General features: G+C 37.4%; 1 protein-coding gene across 25 annotated transcripts in view; it reads right to left on the reverse strand.

Moving 5' to 3' along the window:
• TRIP12 (thyroid hormone receptor interactor 12) overlaps nt 1-23,742 on the reverse strand; it is a 147,400-nt gene that overhangs the window by 50,542 nt on the left and 73,116 nt on the right. For all 25 annotated transcript variants that reach the window (XM_049712509.1, XM_049712505.1, XM_033425905.2 and 22 more), the window contains 4 exons: nt 19,699-19,804; nt 16,929-17,065; nt 11,277-11,360; nt 10,125-10,220 (listed from right to left, as the gene is read on the reverse strand). In XM_049712509.1, the coding sequence (XP_049568466.1) occupies nt 10,125-10,220; nt 11,277-11,360; nt 16,929-17,065; nt 19,699-19,804 (423 nt within the window). The remainder of the gene's footprint in view (nt 1-10,124; nt 10,221-11,276; nt 11,361-16,928; nt 17,066-19,698; nt 19,805-23,742) is intronic.

The following is a 23,742-nucleotide window of genomic DNA, read 5'->3' on the forward strand; positions in this document are numbered from 1 at the left end:
GAGAAGTTGACTGGTATTTAACAGCTGAAACAAAAATTAATATCCATAAGACTAATATGAACTGCTACCTTTAACATACATGCTTTCAAAAATATGTATATCTAGTGAGCAGAAAGCCTTCTGCAATAATAAAAACCTGGCAAACAATGATGCCCAGGCATCAAAGGAAATGTTATATACCTCTAAATACCTCCATCAGAATAAACGGAATCCAAGTAACAGTGAAAAGGGCAAGGAGATAGACAAACAGAACAATGCATCTAACAAAAGGGAATGAAAAGAATGAAGTATTTTCTAAAAACAGCAAAAGACTGGCCTTTTCACCTCCTCTCATTTCATGTGCAGATGCTGCTATCATAGTGCTTTAGAGTACTTCTACTTTTAAGGGTCAATTCCATCGCCCAAACATTTGAAAAATGCTAAGGCTCAACTACCACAATAAATAAGTTATCAATAAACCGAGTAAGACACTCAAAAATAAAGTCTACAAATGTGTTTCAAATTTTCCTGGACACCCTCCTTGTAACCATGATCAACTCCATTAATGCGTATAAACTTATACCTGAGATTACTTTCAAGTCCTTTCCCTTCTGAGACCTTTTCAGTTTATTGTTTGTATTGTTTGGATTTTTTCCATTAAGTACTGAAATGCTTAGAAATGATATATGTTTGGAAACTGTCAATGAATGTGGAATTCATATGAACATCAAAAAGTTTTTTCCCTATGAAGCATCAATGATCTTCTGGGAGGGCATAAACCTTTCAAAGGGATACACAATAATCCTGACAAGGTCTGTTTTCTCTATTATTTAAGACTGTGGCTAATGAACTGCATAACTATCACTGCCTAACTCCCTTTACCATAATTAAGAGTCTGTCCAAAAATACACTGCAAGACATTCAAGTTCAAAGGGACAGCATCTTTAAAGTTTACAAACTAAATACTATCAGTTCCAGTTAGGGCAGGCTTAACATTTTTGGGTTGAAATAATGTGGAAGGAAGAACAAAATGAAGGGAAAGTAACTATGAAAACAAAAGAATCTTCAGCTGCTTCTAGATTTGTTTTTAAAGAATGAAATAGTTCAAACAGTATACCCTAATAACAACCACCAAAAATAGGAAAAACTGACGCAAGTCGTTGGATGCTCTATCAACACTGAGGCTGGCAGGTCTAAGCACATGGATCATTTCAGCATGCTCAAACAAATCACCATGAATACCACTGGACTTCTGGGATGTCCCTAAAAGGACCTTAGGCCAAATGACAACAAAAAGTCACTGCCATTATTTTCCTCTGACATGTGAAGAGAAACCACCTCATACAGATCAGTCAGTTTTGGTTTTAAGGGTAATTTTATACTCCTGAAAATTACCGAGACCCCGTGTGTGTGGTTTAGATCTACTGTTATTTATAAAATGCGTCTGGAACTAAAAGAGAAACATTTTGAAATACTTGGTTAATGCGTTACATATTAAACAAAAACTTGTGAAAAAGATCACAATTTTCCAAAACAACAGCAACAAGATACAGTGGCGAGTAGCACTGTTTTGCTGCTGTCGTTGCAAACGGCCTGAGCGTGAGGCTGAACGAGAGAGCTGTGCGCTCACCCCTGCTCCCTCTTCCAAGCCGAGAAACTACCTTACGAGAGACTAAGCGTGTGGAAAAACGGGCCTACTCTGCCACAAAGACTATTTAAAAGACATGGATGCGTTAGTAAAGACAAAATTAATGACTGTGTTTTGGAAGCGCATCCTTATGTAAACATGGAGTTTTTTACTAGGACCATGTGACACTGAAAAATAAAATACCTGCCAGTAGTCTGGTGCCACTGCCTTGACTCTAATTAAGGCACCAGCAGTTTTACACCCACAACGGCTTTTGCACTTTTAGTTCAAACATGAACAAAGTAGAAAAGGAAAGACCTTAGTAGTTATTATCTCTTGGCCTTATGAATTCAATGTAAGGATCTCAGGAACTAGCTTGGAATTTACAGGCCACACTCTGAAAACCACTATCATACATCAGGGGTTCGTAGGCAAACATCTTCTACAAAGAGCCAGAGAGTAAATATTTTGGGTTCTGCAGACCACAAGGTCACTGCTGCCACTACTCGACCCTGGCACTGTGGCACAAAAGCACACATAGCCAATACATAATCCGAGCATGGCTATATTCCAATCAAGCTTCATTTTCAGACACTGAAATTTGAATTTCATTTAATTTTCAAGTCACAAAACAATTTTTAAACTTTTTCAGCCATTTAAAAAGTAAACATCACTTTTAGTTCACAGGCTATATCAAAACAAAGAGGAGGCCGATTTGGCCCTTGGGCAGTAGTTTGCCAACTGCTGATACAGAGAGAAAGAGAACCCACAGCCTTTCAGGGAATCACAGGAGGCTGATGTGTTCAATTGAATCGACCCCACTGGACATTTGCTGAGTTCCGAGGCTGTGAAGAGGGCTGGGGGTTGAGTCAGAAGTTTTGGTAAGACACAGTGAAAACTCCTGCAGTCTCAGGGTGCTCAGAGGACAAAGTCCCCACAGAGGAAGGAGGCCTGACCCATACACAGCCAGTGCCCTGCCTTCAGACATCTGCCACACTGTGAAACTGCATAAAGAATAGAAAGTGGAACTTGCAAGGTTCTCAATCAAAAAAAACCCTGGGAAACTGTTCCCTGGTGGTCCAGTGGTTAGGACTCTGAGCTTCCTCTGCCAAGGGCCTGGGTTCAATCCCTGGTTGGGGAACTAAGATCCCACAAGCCGCACAGTGCAGCCAAATTCAAAACAAACAAAAACAAACACACAAAAAAACCCTGGCAGGGTCACAACAGAGAAACACGGATGAGCTAGAGGTGAAATGAGTCATAAAAAAATAACTCGGTCAAAACAAGCTAAAGCCCTGACTAGAGCAAAGTGATCAGCTTCTGACCCTTTAACACAGAAAAAGAGAAAACACTCACTGCTGGAAAACATCACTTGGGGTCTCTTCCGTTCACATAATCAATTATCAGACATATGAAGAGGCAGAGGAATATGTGACTAACAATCAAAAGGGGAAAAAAGACAATAGAAGCAGACTAACACCCCTAGAAATTATAAAGTAAGTATTCTATAACTATGATTAATAAATTGAAAATATAAGCATGGATGGACAAAATGGGTAAGAATGTAAAGAATTTCAACAGTGGGACTTCCCTGGCGGTGCAGTGGTTAAGAATCTACCTACCAATGCAGGGGACACAGGTTCAATCCCCGGTCCAGGAAGATCCCACATGCCGCAGAGCAGCTAGGCCCGTGCGCCACAACTGCTGAGCCTGTGTTCTAGAGAACGCAAGCCACAACTACTGAGCCCACGTGCCACAACTACTGAGCCCGCACACCTAGAGCCCGTGCTCTGCAACAAGAGAAACCACCTCAATGAGAAGCCTGTGCACCGCAACAAGGAGTAGCCCCTGCTCACGGCAACTAGAGAAAGCCCTCGCGCAGCAACGAAGACCCAACGCAGCCATAAATAAATAAATAAAAATATAAATAAATAAATAAATTTAAAGGAAAAAAAGAATTTCAACAGAGAATTTTAATCTATTTTTAAAAATCAAAGAACTGTCTAGAACTGGAAAACAGAGTATCTGAAATTTAAAATTCATTGATGAGTTTAACCAAATACTGAAGAAGACAGCAGAAAAAAGAATTAGTGAATTTAAAATATGGTCAACAGGAAGTTTTCAAACTGGGGGGAAAAGAAAAACCTGGGAAAAACAAAAACAGAGCTAGAGAGGCATGGTAGATCAAGTCCAAAGTCTGAACATGTACAATCTTGATACTCCCAGAAGAAAAGGAAGGAGAATATCTGAAGAGATGATGAGATAAGTGAAACAATATATGAAGACAAAACGGCCAACAATCTTCCAAAGCTGATGAAAGTTATCGACTCAGAGATTCAAAGGCTCGGTGGAACCTGAGCAAATTAAAAATGGAAGAAAATGTCACACAGGCCTAATATAGTCAAATTATTAAAAATTAATAATGGTTTGAAAAAGCAGATCTTAAAAGAAGCTGGGAGAAAAGAGCTGCCTTGGAAGGGTAACAGTAAGACTTTTAAACAGCAACTATGGAAACCAGAAGAGCACTACAAAGTACTAATATGAGATTTTATACCTGGGGAAATTACCTTTTAAAAATTAAGGCATAACACATATATATGGAACCTTTAAAAAAAAATGGTTCTGAAGAACCTAGGGGCAGAACAGGAACAAGATGCAGACATAGAGAACGGACTTGGGAGGAAGTGAGAGTGGCATTGACATATACACACTACCAAATGTAAAATAGCTAGCTAGTGGGAAGCAGCCGCATAGCACAGGGACATAAGCTCACAGGGACAACAGCTCGGTGCTTTGTGACCACCTAGAGGGGTGGGATAGGGAGGGTGGGAGGGAGACGCAAGAGGGAGGGGATATGGGGATATATGTATACATATAGCTGATTCACTCTGTTATACAGCAGAAACTAACGCAACACTGTAAAGCAATTACACTCCAATAAAGATGTTAAAAAAAAATTAAGGCAAATCAAGGATTTCTCCAACAAAAGCAGAGAGAAATCATTACTAGCAGTCACTCACTGCATAAAAAAAGTTCTTTAGGCTGAAGGGAAACAATCCTGATAGAAGAAAGGGACTTCAGGAAAGAATTAAGAACACTGGAAATGGTATATATGTGGGCAAAAATAAAAGAATATGGATGTTCTAAAACAACAATTGTCTTTTTGTGTTTATAGCACATGTGTAAGTAAAACTAAATAACAGCATAAAGGATGGCAGGAGAAAAAGAGATAAATTGCTGTAAGGTGGTTGCACTGTTTGGGATATGATAACGTATTACTATATGGTAGGCTATATATAATAAGCCAAGGATACGCATTATAATCTCCAAAAGAGGCTGATTTACAACATCTGCCAAAATGTTGTACACATTTACCCTTTACACAGCAATCTCCCTTCTAGAAATCTATCCTGAAGGTAACACAGGTAAAAACAGGAAAGCTGTATTTCACTGCAACACAACCAAGACTGGAAATAACCCAAATGTCCAACAGGAGACTGGCAAAATAAACCGTACATCCACACACTGCAGCACTGTGGCAGCTTTACAAAAGGAATGGGAAAATCTCTCTTTCTCTCTCTCTCTCTGAGCATGTTCGTGACGTGCACAGCAGCCATGATAAGTGAACACCAAAACATACTGTTAAAAGCAAGGCAAAGTATGTAAAATTTATACTCTTATCTAAGAAAGTCAGTGTGTGTGAAGTAGATAATACGGATTTGGTTTTGTTTTCTTAAATAAATAACAAAAGGACAGGCCACAAACTTACAAAGGTTATTTGTGTGGGAGGAGGAAACAGGCTAAAGGGATAGCAAAAGATAAGACTTTTAAAAATTTGTAGATTTGACTTCAGGAACCATGTAAATATAACAAATTATAAAAGCAAGACTACATTTTAAAGTCAATTCCTAAAAATTAAAAGCAAAATAAAGCAAATGTGCTAAACCAGCCTGGTGGCATGAATGTAAAGAATTATTTCAAGTGACTCTAAAACACAAAAAAATGACCACAAAGTGAGATATATCCCAAGAACAAAAAAAGAACTGTTACAAAATTAAAATTTTCTCAATAATACTATTTTTGGTGTTAGGTTGGAATTTTGTACTGTAGGATAAAGCAAATAAATGAGTATGTTATCACTGGGAACTGAAACTTTTGGCACGAGGGAAAGATACAAGATAAATAAAACCCCTGCAGTCCTGAATGTGAATTGGCAGTATCAGTATGAACTCATGATTTTTAATCTTAAAAGATTAAATACAATTATTTCCTACTTTTGTCCATTAAAAGTGTCTAACAACAATTATCAACCCAGTAGCGAATACGCCAACAGCCCAGACTGTGGAATCTAAATATCATTTCCTATAAAGAAAACCAGGGCTCTCTGAGGCAATGCCTGATTTCAGGTGGGGGGGGGGGGGGTAGGGGGTGTTCAACTTGGCTCATCAGAAAGCAAAGAGGGCATCAAAAACTACTGAGATCACATCAGAAATATCAGATGACGACTAGACAATTTCATCATCAGTGAAAATCAATGAAATGGCTAAAACACATCTCAACCCAATTGACAATGATACTTAAAACAAAAACAACAGCACTTTGAAGGATGCAAAACTGGTAAATAAAGGGTAGGAAATATTTTTCCTATACCAACTATTCTCCCGGGTAACCAAATAGAAGGGAGAGATATTCTTTATATATTTCAACTAAATTACTTCTTTTACTTCTAATAAATGAAGACTGATCATTAGATATGAAATGCTTTCATTTTTAATCCCTGTTGTCTAGACTTTGTGGGCTTCCTAATATTAGAAAACACTACCACTTTTGCATAGTCTTTCCTCACCAGAGGAAGAAAATAAAGAACCAAACTTGAACCTGAAAAAGCCTCTAGATCCAACTACCTGTTTAACAAGAAGTTTACTTTTTTTTTTTTTAACTTTTCCATTTGAGCAATGGAAATCTGACTGAATGGGTATCTATCAATAAGGAATTACTGGTTTCTTCTTCAGATATAATAATAGTAATGTGGATGTACGCATGCATGTGTATGTGTGTTTTAAGGGACATTATCTTGAGCTACATGATGAAATATTTATAGATAAAATTATATAATGTCTGGGATTCATTTCAAATTAATACAAGAGGAGGGATGTTGGTGGGTGTAAAGACAGACTGGCCATGAAGCAGGCGCTGCTGAAGCTGGGTCATGGGAATGGGGGTGTGTCGCTGTTTCCTACTCTGGTTCTAGTCTATCGTCTACATTCATTTCATGGGCAACAGTCAAGCCTCAATATGGATCTCCGACGCTTAATGCTAATATTCTTGGGTAGCTCTGAAACAATTTTTCTTCCCAGCCTTCTCCCCCGAAATAAATGAAGTGGAAAAATAAATGAAATCAAATTTCTCTTAAAAAATAAAAAAGTACACACATTAAAAATATGATCTATACTTTGCCATCAGTTAAATTAAAGTTTTTAAAATGTATTTATGTGAGGACTGGAACATTTGAATTCTAGATACTTACTAAGGATTTTCTTAATATAAACTTTTTTAGACAGTACTGTGGTTATGTCCTTATTTTTACAGATATAAATTCAAATATATGCAAATGGCAAAAGTTAAAAAAATAAACTTGGGAGTGGGGAGAACAACCGAGGATATAAATGAAACAATGGTCAGGTCATGTGGATCGATAATTGTTGATGGGTTCATGGATGTTATTATACTACTAATAATACTCTCAACTTTTGTGTATGCTTGATCTTTTTCATAATACAGATAAATCCTGATTACCCTTAGTTTAAATCCCACACTTGCTGCTGGCCTGCAAAGGTCCAACATGACCTGGCAAGCACCTACACCTCTCAGATTTCATCTTCTACCACTCTCCTTTCACTTTCCATAGGCCCCTCCTGCTGTCTCATGAGCATGCCAAACTCATTTCCACCTGCGGCCTTGCACTTCCTTTTTCCCTCAGATCCCTGCAGAGCTGGTTTTCTCACTCCATTTTGTTCTCCACAAAATCACCTCAGAAAAGGTTTCTTTAACCAGCCTATCATCACACCAACAAACGCCTTCCTAACTCTGCTTTGTTTTCCTTCACTGCATTGACACGACCTGAAATTTTACTATATAGTAATTGTTTATTGCCAGGGTCACTCTCTAACAGGGAAGCTTCCACGTGGGAAACAACTCTGCTTATTATCCTATTCATGACTCTGTACATCCCAGTGCCTAATAAACAACACTGAATAAAAATCCAGACTCAAGGGTTCTCGAGAACTTTGCAGGAGGCTATGTTATTTGAGAGATGAGTATCAGGGCAGCAAAAGCAAAGCAAAACAAAACAAAAACAAAAACACCAGCTGCCTCAGAATGGGAGAAAATATTTGCAAACGAATCAACGGACAAAGGATTAATCTCCAAAAATATAAACAGCTCATGAAGCTCAATATTAAAAAAACAAACAACCCAATCCAAAAATGGGCAGAAGACCTAAATAGACATTTCTCCAAAGAAGACATACAGATGGCCAAGAAGCACATGAAAAGGTGCTCAACATCACGAGTTATTAGAGAAATGCAAATCAAAACTACAATGAGGTATCACCTCACACCAGTCAGAATGGGCATCATCAGAAAATACACAAACAACAAATGCTGGAGAGGGTGTGGAGAAAAGGGAACCCTCTTACACTGTTGGTGGGAATGTAAATTGATACAGCCACTATGGAGAACAGTATGGAGGTTCCTTAAAAAATGAAAAATAGGGCTTCCCTGGTGGCGCAATGGTTGAGAGTCCACCTGCCGATGCAGGGGACACGGGTTCGTGCCCTGGTCCGGGAAGATCCCACATGCCATGGAGCGGCTGGGCCTGTGAGCCATGGCCACTGAGCCTGCGTGTCTGGAGCCTGTGCTCCACAACGGGAGAGGCCGCAACAGTGAGAGGCCCGCGTACCGCAAATAAAAACAACAACAACAAAAAAAATAGAATTATCATATGACCCAGCGATCCCACTACTGAGCATATACCCAGAGAAAACCATAATTCAAAGAAACACATGCACCCCAATGTTCATTGCAGCACTATTTACAATAGCCAGGTCATGGAAGCAACCTAAATGCCCATTGACAGACGAATGGATAAAGAAGATGTGGTACATATATACAATGGAATATTACTCAGCCATAAAAAGGAACGAAATTGGGGTCATTTGTAGAGACGTGAATGGATCTAGAGACTGTCATACAGAATGAAGTAAATCAGAAAGAGCAAAACAAATATCGTGTATTAACGCATATATGTGGAACCTAGAAAAATGGTACAGGTACAGATGAACTGGTTTGCAGGGCAGAAATAGAGATACAGATGTGGAGAACAAACGTATGGACACCAAGCAGGGGAAGTGGCGGGGGGTGGGGGTGGGACGGATTGGGAGATTGGGATTGACGTATATACACTAACATGTATAGAATGGATAACTAATAAGAACCTGCTTGTATAAAAAAATAAAATAAAATTCAAAAATTAAAAATAAAATACCCGCTGCTTCTTAAAATCCTCAAGTACAAGTACACATAATATGAGCACATGTACACACATTGCATTATTTTTTTTTAAACTTAGAATATTTAATGGAAAATTATACAAGTACAAATTTATTTGTAAGGTCAGAGTTAACAACCTTCGGTAACACTTCAGAAATTTTGAAATGAATCAAGACTGAAGTCTGCAAATAGCCTACTGATTCTATGGAAATATTATTGATGAAGTAAAAAAGAATGTGTGTGTGTGTATATATATATAAAACTGAGTCACTCTGCTGCACAGCAGAAATTAACACAACATTGTAAATCAACCATACTTCAATTTTTAAAAATGCTTAAATGTAAATTTTATTGCTTAAGGAAGCTAAAGGTAATATTCTATACCAGACAGAATTTAACTGAATTTGTGATTATGCAAAATCATATTCTTAGTTACAAACTGAGACTTAAACAATCACTCTTATATCTAGCATATATGATAAGATCTCTGGGTTATATTAATTTGATTAAATGAGTCTAGTTACTGGTAATTCTGCTGAGAAATCTTTCCTCTCAGGCTCATTTTATAATCAACTGCCTAATGGGTTAAATTTTATTATACCATAAAAATCTCAAGACACAAATCTGTGCAAAGCATGCAATCAGATGCTATAATAATGTAATCACCTGAGATCCTGTACTCTTCTATAGTTCAAAAACAAACAAAATGAAGGGTCAATCTTGTTGTAAACGTTGGATGGTTTTCTAATGGCTCCAATTCAGTAATTAAAAATAAAAGGAGAAAATCTTGAAGAGTTGCTATTATTTAAGGCAAGAATGTGCAGAAACTGTTTTTTAAAACAGGTTAAAGTTCATGAAAACTTCCTTATGTGAAAACTCTCTTACATGAATAGGTAAACAGTAGAAACAGCACTCAACTAATTACTAAGAGTTCTGAGGGGAGGACAAATTTAAAAGTATTCACTTACTAGCTCCGCTTCCAATTGTTCTATGGAAAAGTTGTGACATCCGAGGACCAAGAGGACCAAACAGGTGAGGAGGAAGACCCCTGGCCTCTAAGAGAGCTAAGGAAAAAAGAAGGGCAGGAGGAGTAGTCGAAGTGTTAATACAACTGATCTTATCTAGAAGTTTCGAACAACTGATTCATCACATAATTGATTTAAACAATTACTTTCCATTTTGAACTTTAAGTTACATTAAACTTTTCAAGACCACTTGTATATACTAATATAATTAATATAAGTTACAACACCCATGTGTCTACTCCAGGGCATCTTAAGGTTTTATGGAGATATTAAATATCCGTGCCAGCAGGGACTATGTAAATGGTCCAAGAAAAACCCAAAGTAAACATTTATTTTGAAGAAGTTATGTTAAGCACCTTAGCTATTTCACTCTATTATTTCTCAGTCAGATACTGATCATGAGATCCTCTAAAAACAGGAAAAAAATCATTTTTATCAGTTCCCAAAAGTGAGAAAAACTGTTCATAAGCGTTCTAGTCAAAAAGTGATTGCTATAAGTTCCTTCAGGAACTTAAAAGCAATCTGAAACTGATTCATTAATGTTTCTTGTAAGCCTCACACTGGGGATCTATTCTATAAATCAGCTGTCTGAAGATAATAAAAATACATATCCATGTACTTGTAAATAATGTATACATAATATAAAGCTGCTTCTTAAAAGCACTTACAACATTATAATACCTTGAGTTTATGTATACAATCTACATTCATTTTCAAACAGTTGATCAAGCATCCTACTAGATGCAATATGTTATTAGATACCAGAGCACAATATATTAAGCTACCCCTTGTTCAATATCTCCCTTAATGTATTACTAGCTATACATGCAACCATAATGAAAAAAAATTTTTAAACATAAAAAATAAATATACTATATAAGATTTTTATCTAGTTAAACAGTAAAGATGAAGAGCCAAACGGATCATCTTCCAATTCCAAATCATCAAATCACCACTACATACAAAGCTTTTTTGGAGATATGGGCAGTGCTACATTATACTTTTATGAGCTTATCCAAATTAACTTCAACAAAGAACGGTAGTAAAAGGCAGCCCATGACAAGAGTTTCTTGTAAGCTCAGTAACTCTCTTTACCTTGCAATCGTCCCATCTCGGAATCATCCGATTCACTCTCCCCAGAAGTGGTCATGCCCACAGCCCCTGCAACAGAACTAGAGGCTTCGAAGAGGGGGGAAAGGTGAGGGTTAGGAGAGGAACATTTAAATTCATTATGTCTGGTTTATCTTAAAAAAGAAAAAGCAGAGTTTTACAGACAACAATGAATAAAGGCAAACGTGTCTGCCCATTGCACACAAGCTGTTATTCTAGACTTCATCATGTAGGTTTTATGGAAAAAAGATGGCTCAACTACATTAGAAACAAGCATAATATACAAGCTTTGCATTTCACTCGTACATGGTTTTCATAGTTTCCTCCTGTCTTTGAAACTGTTCCTGAATTGAGTCTTACCCTGAACTCCTCTACCAAAAGTCCATAAACATAACACTGCTAAAAAACCATTGTGATATTTAATAGATGGGCAATTAGTCACAAACAGAAAAGCAAAACTGACATTTGGGGAAAATGTTCCATGTAGATGTGTGCCTTCTTCAGTCTGCTTTATTCCTGGACTATAGTCTGGATACGATCGTTTGCCGTGTTTTCTTTCATTTCAAGACTGTGCAAAGATTACGCTCTCTTATTTCCAGGACAAAACATTGAAGAAACACATTACAACTGACAGAAGACTGCAAAACACTGAAGTACAAAAGACAGGGCAACTAACATGTCAAAACAAATGCAGAATGAAGAGTTCAGATTCAGAAGGATTCTACTACCCAAAATGCTAACCTGATCGATAATTCAGTCTAAGTAAATAGTGGCTGATTCTACAATATTATAAATCTGACCAGGAGACGAAAATATATTCCTGTAAAACTAGCAGTTTTACTGTCCCCTCCTCTCAGTGTCTGTTGAGTCCTAAAGCATTTTTTGTACATAGACGATTCTCAGCTGTGTATGACCACATCATCCACAATACCTTAAGTCCTGTCCACTTGACAGATGGTGACAGAATGCAAGGCAGGAAGAATATTTTTGTCATTATTAAAAGAGGCACATGGATCACGTATGTGAATGTAAAGAGTTTTTCTGAAGAAAGAGATGTAAATACACCAGCCACCAACTCTGTTTTCTTGATACTTTTCTTCACCCCTCATTTAAGTATTCTAACATTTCACCGGGATTTTTAAAGAACTTGTAGAAAAATGTATGGTTTAGAACAGGAATCAGCAAACTGTGGCCCACAGGCCAAATCCAGTCCAGCACACCACTTTGCAAATAAAATTTTGTTAAAACATACGCAAACTCATTCACTCACATACCTGTGGCTGCTTTTGTGCTACAACCACAGAGTTGTTCCAACAGAGCCTGCATAAAGCCTAAATCATCAGTTATCTGGCCCTTCACAGAAAACGTTGGCAACCCCATGGTTTAGAGTAACAGGCTAAGTAGAAATGCTAATATTAAGGAGTAATGGAGTTTAGCAAAATCCACACTTCTGATGGAGAAAAAGGAAATAACAACTGTACTTATATATATATAAGGCTACTTGTAGGTAGCACTCATTAAATGCCGACTGTATGGAGAACGTGTCCATGTGTTTGCTCTCAACCATACAGAGAAGTATTACAAGCTCCACCATGCACATGAGGAAACCAAGGCTTTGTGTCTTTGAGTGCTTGCCCAAGGTCGGACAACTGACCACGGGCGTGAGACGTGAGCCCAGGCAGTCTGACTTCGCAGGCCGCCCTCGTACGAGCTGCACGCTACCAGCGCCTCGCACTTACCCTCCAGCACTCGTTCCTGATTTCAGTGCCGCTGCTTCTTCGTGTTATACAGAAACCACGCCAACCAGTCCTGCTACCAGGTCCCAATTATGACTGAACTTAGTCAAGTGGCTCTTAAACTTACTTTGAAACTTTTACAAAATGTGGAAAGCAAATACTAAGTTTTGGCAAACAAAATTGTTGGTTTTTCTTTCTTTCCTGCTCCCCCCTCAAAGGCACACTCTGGAACCACACATTTTTTAAGAAAAAAAAAATCACAAGTTCACCTAAGGTAATGCTGGGTTTTTTTTAAAGCGTATCAGAGGTTCTACTAGTTTGACTTTAAACCAGTCTACAAATCTACAACTTACAATTTTAAAGGTTTAACCTTAAGTGACTTCTTAAACATATTATTCTAAGAACTGACATAATGAATAATAAATACCTCAAATTGCCCTGACACAAAGACATTAACCAAGACATAAAACTTGTAAAAGCACAGAATTAAAAGAGCTGTTAAGACTATTATAGGGAGGGTCCCAACCTTAAGGGAGCCACAGACCCACTACAAGGAGGAGCAGGGATATTCTGGTTTTTAATCAAGTCGAGGGCCTATTTTGACACAAATCAGTTACTGGACCCAAGGAAAAAGATCCTTTCCAGCTGCCATTCCTTTGATGGCAAGTATTAATAGGCATTTGCTTACCACAGCTCCCTTTTTTCTAAGTTTTACAAAATTAAATCAACCAAACTAGCTTACAGTGAGCGGCTGTTTGTAAACTCATGCAGGTAAGGAAATGTAACCCATTAATAGCAGTCAGCGAGAAAGTTGCTTCAATCAAGGCATCAAACCTTGGGCAACACACACAAAATACATCCCAACACAAATATAAAAGCAAGGCTATCAAACAGAGAAAATCCAATGCCAGATTTTAAGAGGTGTCAATCTTTTTTTTTTTTGTTTAAACTGGTATCTCTCCCATCTAGTCTCAGCATATCTTCACAGCACCATGTAAGGCAGTTTCCAACACACAGTTAAAGCTGATAGAATTCACTTTTACTTGACAGGAACTGCTAAGGGTTTACCAAATACCTAAGTATAGGAGGCAACGGGAAGACATTTTTAGTGTCACGAAAACTTTTGAGCTAGGCCAGAAGAATGGTTGTTTGGAATATAATTACACCTTATGTGGGCCTTGGCATCAGGTGATATGGTAGCAATATAATTTTTAGTGGTACTAACCAAATATAATGAGGGAGAGAAAAATTTACAAAACTGAGTTGCTTTCTTTTTACAATCTGACCCTGTTCATTTCTTGTGAAATTAAGATTCCCAATGCCAAATGTAGGTGTCAGAACATTTTTCCTTACTTTGATTGATTTCTGGGTATAAAGAAGACTGCTTGATTCCCCACCTTAGTATCACTAAGATTTGCAAGACTTTATCAGCACTATAAAGGGATGCTCAGTTCTAATGAAGTCTAAAACTAAACCCTTCAGCTCTTGGGACAATGTGGGGAACACTTAACTTTCAACTTCAAGAGCTGACATTTCTTCTATGAAGGGCTAGAGGGGTTGCACTCCACATCACAGTAAACTTCAGAGTGACCCAAAGGGACACCATTATCAACAAACTTTCCTAAATGTCAACAACACTGGCAAAGTCAGGGTGATATAAGCAAGTATTCCAAAGATGGAGCAATGCTTTAATATCTACATGTGAAAAAAGAAATACACTTATATCAACGAGGCCACTGAAATAAGTCAGGAAGAAATGATCTCTAAAAATAAAGAAACACTGAAAAATGAATATATACATAAGACTGAAGAGATTAATTTTTTTAAATTAGTAAAAACATTATTTCAAAATAAATGCTTCAGATGAAGTGAGTCTTATACCAACTGTATAAGAACTGTCTGAGAATGGACACTTGCCATAAGATGCTCTACGTTACCACCATCAGTTTGTACTCTACACGAACTTAGAGGGTTTTATTTTTCTTTAAATTCCAGTTTTACATACTGAGAAACGAAAGCACATTACACTGAAGAACTTAATATAAAGCTAGTAATAAGTAATCTGCCTCTTTCCCCAGAAGCACTTTAGTGAGCTGGCAGAGGAACCCCTGTAGTACGTACAAGGGATCCAGCCTCCGAAAGGTAATAAAGTTAGTGCTGCTCTAACGCCAGTGAACACGCACATGTATCTTTTACATAAACTCAGAAAGCACCGAGATCACAATGGGATTTCAAATATGGATGACAATGAAACACAGGCGAGCCTTTCGGAGGGCAATCGCGTGAACCTAATCCCTTGAAGCTTTTATCCTCTTTGGCAAATATACCAAGGAACAAAATTTTACACACCGCCCCCTCATTCTGGCCTCCAATTACACCCCTATGAATTAAACAAACTCGAGTAACCACAGGGAAGCAGAACACCACAGCTGTTATAACTGTGCACTTCTTTTCTCTAAGACCTGGATTTGAGAGTCACACATCCTAGTTTGTAACCCTGGCAAGCTTAACCATTATGCATCTCAGTTGTTCTCATTTATAAAATGAGGATAACAGCACCTCACACCTCAGCAGGTTGTTCTGAATATTAAATGAGAATATATGTAAAGTGCTTAATAGTGTGTCTGCAATGGAGTGTACACTCTGTAAATGTTAGCTATTGTAATTACCATAATGAGTCCACTTGAACAACACACTCAGCAGCTCCCTCTCAAAGTGTCATCCATATGGGAATTGCTCCACTTCCATAATCAGACTTGGAATAAACATTAAAACACTGGGAAGCATAGGCTGTGTGTCCTACAGAGCTTCAGTGAATTGCATGTGCAATGCAGTGTATGTTTCCAAAAATCTACCATTTAACCCTTCAGAAAAACTATTCTGGGAAAAAGGCACCACCAGAAGAGATGCCGTAAGTTCGCCATGTAATCTATCATACAAAACCAGGAAAGACAAGTTGGTAAAGATGTTAAGCTGGACAGAAAGCTGAGACAAAAGGCACAGAACATGGACAGCAGTGGGCAGACCAGAACCTTCCTGGTAAATGAGGATATACAATCAACCACAGGCATTGAAGAAAACTGCACCTATTCTGATACTAACAGTAATACATGAAAGAACTCTGTTCAAAAGTAAGAACATGCCTACGCCTAAAGCTACGCATATCATCCAGATTTAAGGGACTCAACTCAGACCCATATGTTCATAATGATGACTTATAATATTTTTGTATCTGTTCTTAGTGTTAGTGAGAAATGCTTATAACAAGTTACTGTTTAAAACCGTTAGCCACAATCAAGCCGTGGAGTGTCAGCCGCCTTCTGGCACTGGAAATGGGTACATACTTGGGGTGGGGCGGGGGGCCTAATTTTTGCTGGGCTAAGACATCTAGGAGAATAAAAATAAGAAACCCAGAAGAATAGGAATACTAGTCTTAAAGCTGCTTAGATTCAAACTGAATACTTGTTATTTTTTAGGGACTACAACATTCTAAATTAAAATTTAGACTTGTATGAAGCAATTTAAGCCACATCCTTACGTTTTTACTATGAATTTAAAGTTTTACAAACAGTCAGTAGGCAACTATTATATGTACTGATCAATATTTAAGAAGCTTAAACAGAAAGGGACTTACTGCTTCTTAAAAGGCCTCTGAATGTAATTAGTACAAATTTGGATTTGGAAAAAGATTAAACAGCAACAACAACAAATGAATACAACTAATCAAAACACCAAATCTATAAAGCGGAACAAAAGCGAACAAGAAGTGTGATGGCTAACATCTTAAGATGTATCTGTCTCCTCTCTTCCATTATATTTGGTGTACCTAAAAAGTAAGTTATCTCCAAATAAATCTGGAAGATTCATAAATGCTTTTTAGGCTTAAGAAGTGCCAATCTACCTGCCGCTCCTTGGGGAGTTTCGTCCGTCCGTGCAGCTGAAGAATTCACTGTCTCCTGGTTGCCTTCAGGGTCTGCCATCTTCTCCTGTCGACGAGCTTCAGCTGCTCCTCTTTTGCCCAGGCCAGAGCCTCGCCGACTACAACAGAAAAATGCCATCCTAGGCAGCACTCCCAGTGACCAGGAGCAATGTCCACACAGCACAAAGCTCCAATGCATGGAACACAGAGCTAGTTTCTTCTTTTTACATAAAAATTGTTGTAGAAAATCACTATGGGTAACAACCAAGACCTTGTATATTTAAGACTCATCCAAGCTATATCACATTGACAATACAAGCTTTTGTGTTGCTATGAGCTGTTGTCATCCTTACAAACAGAAGTGATTTTTAAACACTTCAACTACATGGAAAAGTGATTCCTTCTGCAGAAACAATTCAATTCATTTGAAATAGATCCCTAATTCCTGGGTAAATAGTGGACCACTATATGGACTTTCAGACTGATACTTGAAAATGGGGGCAGGACAGGGGGAGAGAAGAAGATGGGAAAAATTCCCATCACTTAAGTCCCGGATTACTTAAATCATCAAAAAATTACTATCCTAATAATGGACAATAGCTCTAGCCTTTAAAATAAAAGAAATGAGTATTTAATATTTATAAGTAAATACAGATGACATCTGGGAAGACACTTGTTTCTGATTGAGGCATAGTGTAAGATATGGAAAAAGGAATCATCAGTCATTTATCATGAAGCAGATTATATTTTATTGATGACTTTCTTTCTATTTTAATAGCGAAATCAGTAAGCAAATCAGGTAGAGACAGAAGACTTCCAAAATTACAACAACTTAATATTGTTTAAAGGCAGTTCCCCAAATGACCTCAGAAAGTGCAAAAATCTGCTACTAAAGAAATGTTTTAGACTAAAGAAAACTACAGTGAAATTAGATGTTGCCTAGCAAAGAACAAGAAGGAACCAGGCGTAAGTGACAGTAAATGAAAGCTCTGGATCACCAATGAGTTCTTGAAGAGTTTATTCTCTCAATTATTAAAACTCCTCCCTAAGCAGGGATTTACTTTGCCAACCTTTCATTCACAGGGGAAAAAAGCCCACTCCAAACCCCAATTACCAAGCTATAAATTAGTGGGATTCAAATTAAGTCATTTATTTAACATTTAATTTGTATCAACCATGTGACACACTCTGTGCTGAACATTTGGTTGCTGCCTTCAAGGTGTGTTAGTCTAAAGAGACGAAGCCGCAGCTGTGATCGACTACGAAAGCACTAAATTTAAGAGGAATCTCAACTAATTCAGAAAAGTTTGAGATGAAGAGCACTGCAGGCAGGCGGCTAGACAGCTTGTGTGTAGCATGTAAGTAACTTCTCGTTCATCAAGACAGTGGGCCCGAGGAGAAGGAGAGAATGCTGCAGAGAAAGATAGGACGCTAGATTACCTGACGCCACATACAGCTTAAAATTAATTTTCAACTACAGTGAATTTGGTTTATATCTAAGATTATAAACCTTGGGTAAACTGGATTCAAAGTTTGGCCCAAAACAGGACAAAAGCCCTAAAGAACTAAGAAATTTTCTCAGAGGTCCTCATAAAAGTACTGCCAAAAAACTTCAAAGGCAAACAGGTGTACTAACTCCAGATATTTTAGACAATCCTGACAGAACTAGGAAATAAGTGGAAAAGTAGAGATTAAAGTGGCAAGAGTCCATTTCTTATGACTTATTAGGTAACAAGTCATACTGTTTCCTTGTGTTACTACTGTACCCACGGCCAAGAGTATAAAGTCGATTACCTCAGAGAAGAACAAAAAGAAGTGCTTAAAGCCTTTCTACTGACCTAAGTTAGAGTAGGGAAAAGGTAAACTAAAATCAGTCACCTGCATCACTGGTTTCTGGCACATTTAGTAGAGAGAACGAAGTACATATAAGAGCAAACTACATATAAAGGATGGAGAAGTCCCATACAGCTGTGATTACCAGCACAAGACCAAAACTGACCAAGCCTGAAAATCTGAGATGAAATTCCAACAAAAAGATTTTTAACTTTATCCTAAGGTTCTGAATCAGTTAATAAAGTATATGAAATAATACACTGTATCATATATGAAAGGTAGATCATTTTCTGAAAAAGGGCTCCAAAATAGCAACCAGGAGGAATGGGAACTGGAGATGTGAGAGAACACAAACCAAACCTACATTCTTCTGTGAGGAGAGGTACTGGAACACAAAATGAAAATTAAGTACATCTCTCCCCCTCACCCATTAAACTCAATAACTTGTGCCAACACTTTTAGAAACTAATTAGGCAATATTACAGCCATTACAACAGGCATCCCTTCTGATCCATTAATCACACTACTGGGAAATTTAGCTACCTTTAAAAATAACCCAAATCTGCATAAAGATGCTCATTAGAGATTTCTTTGGCAGACTAGAACTCTGAAAGCAACCAGACTTTCAACTATTGGCAATAACTCTGTGCAAATAATGTAACAGCAGAGGAAAAGGTAGAAGACAAAGGTGTTGCCCAAAAAAGGCATGATTAAAACTTAGCAAAAAAAAGGTAAATAAATATTGGGGAAGAATTCACAAAAATATACAGCAATACTAGCTATATTAAAACAAATTTCTTTGCTCAACATTAAAGAGAAAATTTTAATAATTTTTAAAAACTTACAAAATTAAGGATTTTGCTGAAAGCTGAACACAGATAACGAGCTAATCATAAACTGGCAAAGCCCAGATTATTACCTGGCACTAGCACAGGAGCCCGTGGTCTTTTGGCGTGTGCTCCGCCTCAAACTGGGGAGCTCAGCAGGTGGGGATTCGCTGCGCTTCTTGGTAGATTTTCTTAAACCTATACATGTGAAATGCAAAAGTAAAAATTTTAAAAGAGCAGTTACCTTAAAATAAAAATGACAACAATTCTTCAGGTCGTCATCCGGTCAAAAATCCATGGACTCTTCCACGGCCTCTCTAGCGGTCTCCAGGTTTACTTCCATAGTTTGATTTTACTGCACCTGCTCATACTGGGGAAGTTCATGTGGTGCTTGGCATTCCTGTTCAGGAGAAATCTTCTCACTCTGGCCTAACCTTGACTCAAGCTAACCAACACCATGAATGACAGTCCCTCTCCTCTCAAACCATCCTCTTGAAAAGTTCCTATCACAACTCTACTCTTCGACTACTCTTCTCCACTAACTAAAGCCAAGAGATTTTTTTATGTATATACTATGTATTTCAGGACTTTACTGTATTTCATTCAGCACTTTACTGCATTCTCTTTGCACTGTCCCATTTCACCTAGTTTATATGAGGCTCATCAATAAGGCCATGAGAGAACAAAATGTTTCCTTTCACCAACTCAATGGCAAGAAATATACATTTGAACTGAAGGTTATTCAAATGTCCAATTTACAGAATACTGTATAATTAGGGGGAGAAAGTCAATCAAGCACACTTTACATGTTATTCTGGAATCTAACTAATACCTTTATAGGGATAACGGATTCTGAGAAAAGTTTATTGCTAGTTCATGAACAATGGGGAAGCCATCAGAGCATCGTCTACTGCCCCCCGCCCCCCAAACAACACTTACTCTACACCATACATGACATGACAACACACAGGGTGGTGAGCTCTATCTAAACAAAGACCCCCAGCAGTAAGAGGTCTCCAAAGTCAACAGAGCATACTTCCACCGGAACTTTTGGCATCATCTTAAATAGATGGTAACTTTCTCAGAGACCAACTGTACAATAACAGTTCTCCAGATCATTTGTTTCTTCTCCAATTTTAATTTTTTTCCACTTCACTGCTTTAAAAAGTGTAAAGATAAGAAATTCCTTACTCTTGATTTTGTTAAAAACACCACTAAAGGTTCTGGGAAAGAGGTGGCAAAAAGGATTCTAGACATCTTCTTGACCTTTTAGACTCTTCATTTAAAAACTTCAGTTCATCCAATTTGCACTTAAACTATACATAATGAAAGTTGCTAGGTGAAAAGCAAGCTATTAAAAACTCTTTAAACACAAAGCAGAAAGTATAAGGACAAAAATCTATGTTCAGACAGGCATTACCATTTAGAAATCTAAACCAGACCTTTTGGGCCCTTCCCCCACCTCCCACCCCAAAGAACTTCTGTGAAAGATTATCTAGACTCTTCAAACCAGCATAAAAGGATCAAAGAGTGAAACTTAAAGTGACAAAAGAAGACTGGCCTAAGCATTTCTTAAATTTCAGTTTTATTTTAAGGTTGATTTTCTATATAGCTGTCACCAGAATTATTTGATGTGATCACAAAGCTATATCTGACATCCTATATACTATTTTATCTTTGCCTAGCTGGATACACACCCCAGACACCTGAAAGATGGACACGGCATGTAGACGGATTATGGAGCTAGCTTAATATATTCAGCTAATAATGTCACTATTTTTTAATATTTAAAAAATTTAGAAATTTTATAATATTTCAGAAAATATTAAATTACACTTATCTATCTGAATTATGTGACTAAGTTGGACTAAAAAATGTACAATTTAGAGGGAAAAAGCCATCAGTGCACATTATATTAAAACTGCAAAAAACATAAGGTACTTTCACTTATAAGGCACTTTCAAAACCTTTGTATTATTGTCACTAATATTACTTAGTTCATGTAATACTAAAGTATCTATAAATACCATGATACAGTAATAGAGACACTAGTACAAATTTTCACATCTATTTAGTGACATTCAAAATAATATTCAACAATGTATTGTGGGCTACTGCTTTATTGCTAATCTGTGGTGACAGTATACTTTTTGACACTTTCACTACTCATGTCCTATTTTAGACTTTGGTGTTTAACTCTCTCTTAAACAACTTCATTCAAATGTAATTTCCGTATGATAAAATGTACTCATTTTAAGTGCACGGGGTTCAATGAGTTTGACAAACTTATTCACGCATATAACCAACACCACAATCAAGACATAGAACGTTTCCATCACTTTAAAAAGTTCCTTTATGGCCCTTTCAATTAATCCCCCCCTCACACTTCAGGTCCCTGGCAATCACTGGTCTTCTTTTCTGCTGCTATTGTCTACTCTGGAGTTTCATATAAATGGAATCATACAGTGTCGTGGGGATGAACTCATGGTGTTGCACGTATTGGTCCATTCCTTTTGATTGCAAAGTGGTATTCCTTTGTGTGGATGTGCCACAATCTCTCTAACCATTCTTGGTGTTAGACTTTAAAAGAACTGTACTAAGTTACAGAGAAGTAGGGCAGAGAAAAACCAAAACAAGAGTGAACAGAAAGCTATTTATAACTGATATCACAATACCATAATGTAAAATGACTCTCAGGCTAATTGACATTAACTCCATCCAGCCTGATAAAGTAAGAGAACCCCCAACATTTTGTTCTCTAAACTTCCTTAGAGGGGAACTACATAAATTCTTCCAAAAGTCTAAAACATGTTTAGAAGATAGAAAGGTCATAAATTCTGGGACAAAGGAAAGCTGAAGCACAAACTTCAGCTTGGTAGATAAAGTATTTCCTAGAAAACCAGGACAGCTTAACCTTCTTTTGGCCATTCGGCAAACTGACAATGCTAGCACATACTATCTTCACAATTTTATTTATTTATTCTTTAATATTTATTTATTTGGCTGCTCTGGGTCTTAGCTGTGGCATGTGGGATCTAGTTCCCTGACCAGGGATTGAACCCAGGCCCCCTGCATGGACAGCATGGAGTCTTAACCACTGGACCACCAGGGAAGTCCCTATTTCACAATTTTAGATCGGCTATGGAGATTTTCAAAAGCACTTTCAGATATAAAGTTGTAATAATTCTCATTTTTCAGACACAAAAATATTAACTGACTTGCTTAAAAGTGCATAACCCAAACAACTACACAATTCTAAGCTTATTTTAAAGCAGAACAGAGAGTACTACATCTTCAATATACTTGTGGCAAGGTGTTAAAATTTTGCTTTACTGGTACGTTTAGAAAACTTTAAACTCTCTGTATAAAAATAGAGTATTTTTGTAGAACTGAAATGTTTCCTATCATTCTACTGGTCAAATATGGAGTATTTTAATAAATGGTGGAAACATGGAAAAGTGTAAACCTACAACCTACTGAAAATCGATTAAAACATCTGTGCATGGGAACACACATACCACAAACACATCTCTCCGTCCCAGGCTCTGTAATGCAGCAAAACTGCATTATCATTTATTTTTATGATGCCACTTTGAGAAGCAACCAGAATATCACTGATCAAATTAATATATTCTTATTCACAAAGCCTTTGTGTAATACAGTTAGGTATAAATCTTGTATCAAAGCTCTTATTACAGTTGACCCTTGAACAATGCAGGGTCCACTTATACTTGGATATTTTTCAGTAAACCGTAAATACTACAGTACTACACGGTCTGTGGCTGGTTGAATCCAAGGATGTGGAGGAACCATGGATAAGGACAGGCAGCTATTAGTTACATGCAGACTAACCCCTCATTGTTCAAGGATCAACTGTATTACCAGTATAAGAATATGTGCACTTGTAACTACAAATATATTCCTATAATCTTTATTCCTTTGGATAAAGGTGAAACTAGCAGTTAGTATTCTCTTAAAATTCCTAATTGATTTGTCTTCTACAATACAGGTATGTCTTACTCTTTTTTTTTTTTTTTGAAAAAGTATTCCTAAGCAAAACTGATTTACACGAAGTGCAGGGCTTCACCCTTAAAAAAAAAAAGTCCTTTTTTTAAAGTGTGACATTTTTAAAGTGT

This window comes from Orcinus orca, chromosome 7, assembly GCF_937001465.1.
Source record: "Orcinus orca chromosome 7, mOrcOrc1.1, whole genome shotgun sequence".
NCBI classification, from domain to species: Eukaryota; Metazoa; Chordata; class Mammalia; order Artiodactyla; family Delphinidae; genus Orcinus; species Orcinus orca.